Genomic DNA, 9,332 nt, shown 5'->3' with positions numbered 1-9,332 from the left:
AATGAAATTCAGTTTAGTCAATCAAAAATGAAATGTTAGCCAATTCGAAGGAGCACATCGGTAAATATGCTTTCGCAAATCACCCGGAACGTCCTCGCGTCAAGTGTCTCTGTGTTGTTGAAGCAGTCGTTACGTGAAACTGAGAGTCGGACATGGAGCCGTGCTGTTCACATCAGTCAGTACCGGGGTAAGAAAAATGACAAGAACGACAAACCATCAGCCCTCGTTCTCCATGCCTTTGCGAATATGGAGAACAAGGAGAAGGAGACCTTCCTGGACATCCTGCGCCAGTATAAGAACAACAATGAGATGAGACGTGGTCACGTGGAGTTCATTCAGGTGGCCCTCAAGTACATGGATGAATTCGGCGTGAACCGAGATCTAGCGGTATATAAGTCTCTCCTGGACGTGCTGCCCAAGGGCAAGTTTGTCCCGCGCAATTACTTCCAGGACATATTTATGCACTACCCCAAACAGCAGGAAGTCGCTGTCCATCTGCTCTGCAAGATGGAGCACAACTCTGTGATGCCAGACTCGGAGATGGAGGATATGTTGCTGAATATCTTTGGGAAACATGGGTTGCCATTGAAGAAATTCTGGAGGATGGTATACTGGATGCCCAAGTTTGCCAATCTGAATCCTTGGCCTTGTCCGAGGCCAGCACCCAAAGATCCGCTAGTGCTTGCTAGACTTGCAATGAATAAGATATCCAGTATGGATGTGCAGACCAAGATTACAGAGTTTAAGACCAAGGACATAGAGGATGCCATTGATAACACATGGATCGTATCTGCAATGAGTAGTGTACAGGAGGAACTTTTGCAAACCCACTCCCCTAATAATCCAATTTTTGTTGAAGGACCATACACAGTTTGGGTTGCAGATCAGTGTATAGATTATTTTGTCCTGAGGGGAGAGGCCAAAGAAAAGAAAAATGATTATGAAAATCCTGATGGTAAATAATTAACTAAATCCATTAATATCCATTAATACAAGAGTAATATTTCATCTATTTTGTTACAAATTTTTTTACAAATTTTATCATTTTGGCTATAGAATAATGAAATTTTCAAGTATCCATAATCTATTATCTATTATAGGTGTATCTATAAATTAATTGTAATAATATAAGTTATTATTATTATTAATTTTATTATAATATTATAAATTAGATAAACGTACTAAATATTCAAATTATTTTAATAGGAAAATATTAATATTATTTTTCTTTTTTGTAGATGTTTCAGATATTAAAATACCTTTCTGGGACAAAAAAGAAATAATTCCTGCTCCTACGGTCCACGAGCAAAGCGACGGCACATATTTCGCAATGTGCGCCACTGGCACATCCTCGAAGGATTCTTTGCTATCTTGGATACGATGTTTGCAAAAGACGAATCCTATTTTAAATGTAATTCCAGTGGTGTTCAAATTATCATCGTCTATGAAAGATCCATTATACATCGATAAAGATGAAAATGATGATAAAAACGAAATAGTGCAAAGGGACAATCGGTAGAAAAGTGTAAATTATTAGATCATTAAAGAATTATATAGAAACGATGATAAATAATCTCACTTATGTAACAAATTGACAGGCGTTTCTGTAGATAGCATATATAAAAAAATATAACGTTTTTATGCGTTTGACGTCACTTTCTATTTAATAGTTCAATCTACTCAATAGATTCTAAGTTACTTTTAATAATAATTATAAATATAAAAATAAGTAAATATTTAATAATTTCTATATTTAAATAAATTAATATTTCTGTATATTAATATTTCTATATATTGCTTTTAACTTACCGTTTATTTTTACAATCAAAAAGATCTTTATTTCCCTGGCTATAAAAAATATTTATTCGTCAATTAATTTTAAAAGTCTCATGTTTAAAGCAAAACGCATAATTTTGTTATAACTTATGTTGCAAAGAATTACTATAATGTAATAATAAATAAATAATTAAGATAATAATAAAGGCTATATTTTTTACTAGAATTGGAAAAAGAATAAATTATAGAGATAGAGAATTATAAATTATATAAAGAATAAGTTAAATAAAAAAACAGATTAAAATACTGAATTAATTAGTAGGAATAAATAAGTCAATCATCATACTTCAAGATTTTTTTTACCACAGCTACGTTAAAAGTACATATTCTTATTTATGAAGTATTTATATAATAAAGATTTATGATTTTCATAGTATATTATTTACACGTTCAAATATTTATGTAATCTTTGGACGTATGTGATTAAGCAGAAATATATCAATAGTCGATAATATAGATACTTCTCAATAATATCTTTAAATTTCTAAAGCCTTTTTGCTGCTCACAAAAAAAATTTTTTCCGAGTTTGATCACAATTGTTATTTTCACATCTTCAAGAGCGGATGAGAGTCCGTGATTGCTATTCAAACATTTGAAGATAATTATTTCCGAATCAGATTGCATTGCTTCCAGCTATATTTATATATCATAATTATAAAATCTGATGTTGAAATTTGAAACAAAAATAAAAATAAAGTAAAATAATTTATAACGAAATAATAACAAAGTAAAGTATAATTTATAATGAAGTAATAACAAAGTAAAGTATAATTTAAGAATTATTAAATATAACTCTTATTTTCAAAATTTTTTGTTGTTTTCATTATGAATTTTCAGAAATATTATTCTAGTAATCACATTATCGAAGCGCAGTCATGACGTATGAATATCTAGATGCAATGTATTTGATTCGAAAGTAATTATCTTCAAATGGAAGAAGATATTGTTGCACTATCAGTTTTGAAAAATCTATACGTAACATAAACTGTCCATTCTCAATCATTAACGTGAGTGGTTTGAAACACGTTCTGACATATCCTACGAGTATGTTCCGCTTGGCGCTCCGAACGCCTGAATTCGCCTATCCTTGTTTAACATTCGCCGAAGAAACAGAGATGAAATGATTCAAAGAGCGTCGCGAGTGTCAAATGGGATGCGGCCTTAAGTCTATAATGCGGTGAGTCCGCGATTTTTCGCGAGCGATTTTTATTTCCCTTCGACAGTTGACGGAAAGATGCCTGTTGACATTAATCGACTGACGGAAGGTTGGCTAGAACTGGAAAGCGACCCAGGTATGTTGTCAGTTTTGAAGCGTATCTGTCAAATCATCTGTCAATGATCCCACGTCTATCCCGTAGCTGGTAGAAAGCGCGTGTTTTGCGTCGTAAATTCGTGCGAAGTTATGAAGTTTCTCATACCTGTTCAGGCCTATTCACGCTGCTTCTGGAAGACTTCGGGGTGAAGGGTGTCCAAGTCGAGGAGATTTATGATCTGCAGAAATCTTTGGAAGGGCCAGTTTATGGTTTTATCTTCTTGTTTCGATGGATCGAGGAGCGGCGATCCAGGCGGAAGGTGGTGGAACAGGATGAGAGCTTCGTCAAGGATGAAGAGATTGTTAATAACATCTTCTTCGCGCAACAGGTTTAGTGTACAATTCTTACTTGTGTCAGCGTACAAATTGTCTTTGTAACATAATGTTATGTAACTGCCGCAGGTTGTTCCCAACAGTTGTGCTACTCACGCGTTGCTCTCGGTTCTGTTGAATTGTCCAAATATTCATTTGGGCACGACCCTATCCCGATTGAAAATGCACACCTCTGGCATGTGTCCAGAAAACAAGGGTTGGGCAATTGGTAATACACCAGAGTTAGCCTGTGCGCACAATTCACATGCTATGCCCCAGGCAAAGAGACGGCAGGACAAGAATACCGGTGTCTCTACAGGCAGATTCACTGGCGAAGCTTTCCATTTTGTGAGCTATGTACCAATAAATGGCAGGCTCTTTGAATTGGATGGTTTGAAGCCATATCCTATGGATCACGGGCCATGGAAAGAACATGAGGAATGGACGGAACAGTTCAGACGTGTGATAACTGATCGTTTAGGCATGGCAACCGGTGAACAACTGCAAGATATCAGATTTAATCTAATGGCTGTTGTGCCAGACAGACGTCTTGCTATTTCACATAAGTTAACGATGCTGAAGACTAATAGGCAAATAGTCCTAGAGGCTCTACAGCAATTGATGAAACTGAGTCATCAAGATGGCGGCAGCGCTGAGAAAAATTCGCATAAAGAGATTGATTCCGATAAAGAGAAACAATATGAGAAAAGAAACAAGATCGAGGATGAAAATGGATTGGCCACTAAAACAGAAATTGAAGAATCGCCTACGATTCCTACCATCAATGTTGAGAGAAATAATGATTCAACGGTGATTATGGATGAATCGGTCTCTGGCATCACATCTGGAAAAACCGAATCTAGGTAGATTCAACAATCAAATATTTTATTTGTCTAACGCACTGTTTAGTTTTGCCATAATACTTCAGATGATATTGATTTAAACTCGAGAGAGATGTAACAGTGAAAAATAATTGTATAATAATTGCATAACAATTTGTAAGTTAAAAACTGCTTTGTTAATCTTTTCAGCTAGAAAGTTACAATCATACTTTATATATTTATTTATAATTAAAAAATTCGAAAAGTGATTATTAAGTCTAAATGCATCATCGGTTTTTAAATATATTTATTTGAAGACTTCATTTATTTCTTTATAACTAATCTGTAAAAGCTGGTATTGGCGTTATAGTTTTGATATAAATTCACTTTTACTTTTAGTGGAATGGAGAAGGTAGTAATGTGCGCTTTGGATTATGCCACGCCATTGCGAATTCAAACCTCGCCGGCTCACAGTTCCTCAAGTACGGATACCTCGTCGGAAATCGGATCGGCCTTCAATTCGCCCACTCAAGGTAAAAGAAAAATGGAAGGAAAGAAAAAGGGAGATACTCGTTTTACTCTCTTCACAGCGATGCGTCACATAGTCGTCTGGTGGTACACACTCTCTTGCTCTGACAAAATATCAAGCTATTTGGACAGGTCATTCGAATCGATTCGATTTCTTCGGAATCCGGCGTACTGTAACAGATGTAGTAATGAGAATCGGAAGCAGGATCCTTGATCTTTCCAAGTTCCTGACACAATCTCTCTTCCCCGGATGCTTCTCCACTGGGAATCGTCGAACTCTCGGTCTCGATACGTTCAACGAATATTTCATTCTCAGAATGCATGTCGCTCCCGCATGCTTTCACGCTCTCAACATCACAGATTCGCGAGTATACGTTAAAAGCCGTATACAGCGGACAGGAGTATTCTGCCACGACAGCTGTTTTCGGATCACACATATAATACCGGGCACAGTCCGTCCTGTTCGGCAGGCGAATATTCTTCGTGCATGCCACAACGCTGACGGACCGTGGCGTTAATCGATGCGCCACGGCTTTGTATCGTTCGATTGTGAAGTACTGTTTGTTTCCAAGATTATCGCTGATCCTTATTACGTTGTTGTCAGGATCCAGACCGTTGATTAGCAACTCCAAGGTACTTTCTGTCGAAACGGTACCATCCGTCGTCACGACGTTGGCCACCTGAGGTCCGTTACTTCCGCTTGATTCATCGTTATGTAATTCGTCTTTGGCGCAGCTGTGCGTGAGATAATTCAACGATGTATTTTGTCTTTGATTGTATGACGCGATTATGACGGTCTGAATTCGGTTTATAGTCGTAACGTCTTTGATGGGTATCGTCAGGGTACTCGATATCACAGCCGACAGTTCCTTGTAGACGTCCAACCGAGTCATCAATTCGTTCAGCCATTTATAATGATTGTTTACGATATCTTTATATTCCTGCATTAGCGACAATGGCAATTGCTTTTGACTATTCGTGTACAGATCATTTTCTCCTTTCTGATGCGATGCATTTTTCACGGTTTCATTTGATTCTTCAAATTCGATTAAGGGATACGCGGTCACTGCTTCAGTTGTCAGGTCGGAGAAATTGTCGATCACATAGGACGAGTCGATCGTTTTGGAAAAAGAATCCTGCGAATATCCTAGATAGCTGGTATCCGTTGAATCGATCAGCTCGGACGTCCCGTGCTTCGTCACGGAAGTCGGCTCGGTTGAGAGTATGTCGCACGTCCAGATATCACCAGGGACCACGCACATCCTTAAATATGGCTGGAATACCTGAAATCGTATTTCACAGACATTCATTAGCAGCGTCATTTAGAATATCGTGAGAATTGAATGGTTCATCTGTTTATCTCACCAAGCCTTCGATGCATTTCGACGGAACCCACACATAACCACCACCGGGCAGATTCACGCAGTTATAGAAAATCGTGCAGCTCGTCCGATGTGGCTTCTTCGATTCCGGACATCTAGAGGAATTTGCCTGGCAGATCAGGCTGCACGCGATTAGGAGGACCGATGCGAACCGCATTCCGTGTCGCGACTGCTGCAGACCGCATCATGCGTGTCTGCTCAGTACTGGAGATATTGTGTACTTTTCACACACAACTTTTTACACGCGTATATACTCGTGCATCTCTGCGAAACGTCTCGTTTCGCACCTCTTTCACATACAGTTACTTGACCTGTCTATTACGCAGTGCCCGTCTGCCCGATCGTCTGTTTCCGATCGAGCGGGATTTTGGAAATATTTTAAAACATAGAATATAAAGAGGTATTTTGAGATCGTTAGCAATAATTTCGCGAACTTTGGACTTTGAATCAGAGAAAAGGAGACTTTAGAATATTTTAGTATCAGGTTGATCCTCATTTTGATGAGATAAACTGAATATTCACGAAACATTGGCATTAGCAATAGTTTATGAAACGGTGTTAATTTACAAACTATACAATTTTAAAAGAAATATTTGTGAAAGCTCGAAGAATATAATTATCTTGGTATCTCTTAGCTTGGGGATGGAATTCCGGTCAGAGCAGCCCTACGTCAACAAAGGACTTCAAGAAATTTGTAGTGATTAGAGTCGCTGGCGACGAAAAGAATGAGGCGGGTCTGAGTAAGTAGTATCAAATTTATTCATGCAGTTCAGCGCGATTTATAGACTATTTAATATGTAACTGTGACGTTTACGCAGGCCGTTCTTTGGGAAATATCAATATAAATGGGAAGAGATTGGTTTCCGACAGCGGCCATTTACACAAAAAAGTTTGTCTGTCAGGTGAAGTTAGAATTCCTCACGCGAGGGTGAAAACTAGCAACGGTGACACAGTCATAGAGGAGAAAAAGGTTGAGAAAATCGATCCTAAGCTGTGCTCCAAATATCCGGAATTGTTCGAGCCGCACACATTCGCGCCAAAAGATCTTTTGGCGCTGCTAAAAAATTTGGAGCACGAGATCAGCGTGTGTGAGACCAGCCTGAAGGATGAGAACGATAAACGGAATAAATACAAGGTCGGTCGTGCACACTTTGCGTTTTGCACACGAAGCGCTTGCTATTTTAAAAGAGTTTGCAGTGAACCGATATAACAAAATTTCAAAGTACTTTCTTTATTATTATACATTCCAGTGGAACATTTTATTATATTCTTATTCATCGTTTTTATCATCTCTTTCGTCTTTCAGATCGGATGTACTGTATTAATTCACTATATCTAAATAGCTTGTTTCGACTTAGTCATGGAAGATCTATCATGATTCTCATTATTTATATAACTTCTCACTTCATCTTTTATACTGATAATAGCAAATATTTATTAATCTTATTTATATATATATATATATATATATATATATATATATAAATTATAGTTACTTGATTTTTATAGTTACTTGACTTTGATTAAATTATAATTACTTGATTCTTTTTATTAATGCTACTGCTCATTTATATAATTTATACTTTTGTATTTTAATGTTTATATATTATGCATACATTATATATACATTGCTGTATACTAACGCTTACTATACTAACTTTGTATCAATTATTATCGTATTTATATCATAAACATAACCATTACATGGATGCTTGCGGGAATTTTTTTAAAGAAAGACAACAATATACATTATAAATTGGATATATGCGCATTTAAACATGCAATTAAATAAATCCAAAATTTATAAATAATTACGCACTTATCCCTCGTGAATAAAAAAAATTATATAAAATTTAATTTTTTTATTTACGAGGGATAAGTGCCTTTATTTTTTTCCTCCAGACATCCATGCATGTAACATTATGTATTATACTTTTATGATTTGAAATATATTTTTATCGCTATATTATGTTTTGTATTAGTAATTGTTTCATTTGTATTCTTTATACAAATTTTTGTTAAACCAGTATATCTGTAGTCTCGTTTATTGTTGTGCAACTATTTATTATTAATTTGTATTTGTATATATTTTAAATTGTATTTTGTTCACTATTGCACTTTTAATAAAATTATTATTATATACCTTTTCATTCTTCAAGAATATAACTTACAATTCATCGTTGAGCGTTTTGTTCTCGAAGAATTACAGAAATCGTGGGGATCTTTCAGATCGATGATTGCCGAAGAACACACAATTACGATGAGTTCATTTGTACTTTCCTTTCGATGCTTGCTCAACAGGGAAAATTGGCGGAGTTAGTTCAACAGCATCTAACGTTAAAGAAACACTCTTCCGTTTCGGTGAATAGAGTTCACAGGTAACGTTCTTGTATAAATAATCGATATTTAATCACTTCATATCTCACGAAATGGATTTTTTGTAAAGTATTCATTAAGCTAGTTAATTATTTTTCTGAAGTCGAATTTTGATTCCATTTTCAGGTCATCGAAAAAGTCCGACACCCGCCAGAACTCCTCTCGCAGACGGCGTGGTAGAACAAAATGTAAAAAACGAAAGTAATCTTTAACTGTGGTAACTACATGGCTTAGAATTTCATTCCGCGCGCATCTGTTCGGAATTACTTGAATTGCTTACTATGAGCACACACAAAACACGTACTAAAAAATCATTTGGTACTTTATATAAAGAGGCCATGTATATAAATTATGCGTAAATATTTTAGGGAATGAATTAAAGTCTAGAAGAAAAAAGTCATATAAACATAGATCGTTTATTTTTTCTGAATTGTAATAAAATATTAGAAATAATCATTTTCATATGTTTATATGATATTTTATTCTTTTTCGGTTTCAAATTTATCCTCTAAAATATTAACGTCAAGTGTCACCATGTATAATTTCTAAATATATTGCTATGTCCATTCAGAACCACAGACTTATCGTTAACTTGATATCTTTTTTAATATAATGCAAATCTTTTTTGAACGACAATATGACTGATTTTGCAACTCAAAAATGTTATCGTAGATATTGCTTATATTGTACAAACTACTTTACAAATATACATTACTTGTCAAAAGTTTAAGAACACATTTTTTTCGATTAAAACAACAAATAAGC

At 35.7% G+C, this 9,332-nt stretch overlaps 3 protein-coding genes across 3 annotated transcripts; 2 read left to right on the top strand and 1 right to left on the bottom strand.

Moving 5' to 3' along the window:
- The first annotated feature begins 66 nt into the window (after positions 1–66).
- ECSIT (evolutionarily conserved signaling intermediate in Toll pathway, mitochondrial) lies at positions 67–1,982 on the top strand. The gene is made up of 2 exons (XM_011637719.3): positions 67–955; positions 1,239–1,982. Exons 1-2 carry the CDS (start codon positions 67–69, stop codon positions 1,517–1,519), a joined length of 1,170 nt encoding a protein of 389 aa, XP_011636021.2. The 3' UTR covers positions 1,520–1,982.
- A 958-nt stretch (positions 1,983–2,940) lies between these two features.
- On the top strand, positions 2,941–9,140 carry calypso (ubiquitin carboxyl-terminal hydrolase calypso). Its single transcript, XM_011637721.3, has 8 exons — positions 2,941–3,128; positions 3,263–3,477; positions 3,551–4,323; positions 4,681–4,814; positions 6,827–6,931; positions 7,010–7,326; positions 8,421–8,569; positions 8,694–9,140. Exons 1-8 carry the CDS (start codon positions 3,071–3,073, stop codon positions 8,770–8,772), a joined length of 1,830 nt encoding a protein of 609 aa, XP_011636023.2. The 5' UTR covers positions 2,941–3,070; the 3' UTR covers positions 8,773–9,140.
- LOC105426476 (uncharacterized) lies at positions 4,572–6,526 on the bottom strand. Its single transcript, XM_011637720.2, has 2 exons — positions 6,175–6,526; positions 4,572–6,092 (listed from the first exon to the last, which is right to left on the bottom strand). Exons 1-2 carry the CDS (start codon positions 6,346–6,348, stop codon positions 4,866–4,868), a joined length of 1,401 nt encoding a protein of 466 aa, XP_011636022.2. The 5' UTR covers positions 6,349–6,526; the 3' UTR covers positions 4,572–4,865.
- Positions 9,141–9,332: the final 192 nt, after the last annotated feature.

Source organism: Pogonomyrmex barbatus, unplaced genomic scaffold (genome assembly GCF_055798465.1).
Source record: "Pogonomyrmex barbatus isolate J1 unplaced genomic scaffold, ASM5579846v1 scaffold1, whole genome shotgun sequence".
Lineage (NCBI taxonomy): Eukaryota > Metazoa > Arthropoda > Insecta > Hymenoptera > Formicidae > Pogonomyrmex > Pogonomyrmex barbatus.
The sequence above is the reverse complement of the archived record's forward strand: the minus strand, read 5'-3'. Positions and strand labels throughout refer to the sequence as shown.

Bases quoted from the DNA above. Each gene is read 5' to 3' on its own strand.
- LOC105426476 (XM_011637720.2), bottom strand. From the start codon at position 6,348: ATGCGGTTCGCATCGGTCCTCCTAATCGCGTGCAGCCTGATCTGCCAG. The intron at 6,093-6,174 runs GTGAGATAAACA...ATACGATTTCAG, and splicing joins CGAAATGCATCGAAGGCTTG to GTATTCCAGCCATATTTAAG.
- ECSIT (XM_011637719.3), top strand. From the start codon at position 67: ATGCTTTCGCAAATCACCCGGAACGTCCTCGCGTCAAGTGTCTCTGTG. The intron at 956-1,238 runs GTAAATAATTAA...TCTTTTTTGTAG, and splicing joins TGATTATGAAAATCCTGATG to ATGTTTCAGATATTAAAATA.
- calypso (XM_011637721.3), top strand. From the start codon at position 3,071: ATGCCTGTTGACATTAATCGACTGACGGAAGGTTGGCTAGAACTGGAA. The intron at 4,324-4,680 runs GTAGATTCAACA...TTTTACTTTTAG, and splicing joins TCTGGAAAAACCGAATCTAG to TGGAATGGAGAAGGTAGTAA. The intron at 6,932-7,009 runs GTAAGTAGTATC...ACGTTTACGCAG, and splicing joins AAAGAATGAGGCGGGTCTGA to GCCGTTCTTTGGGAAATATC.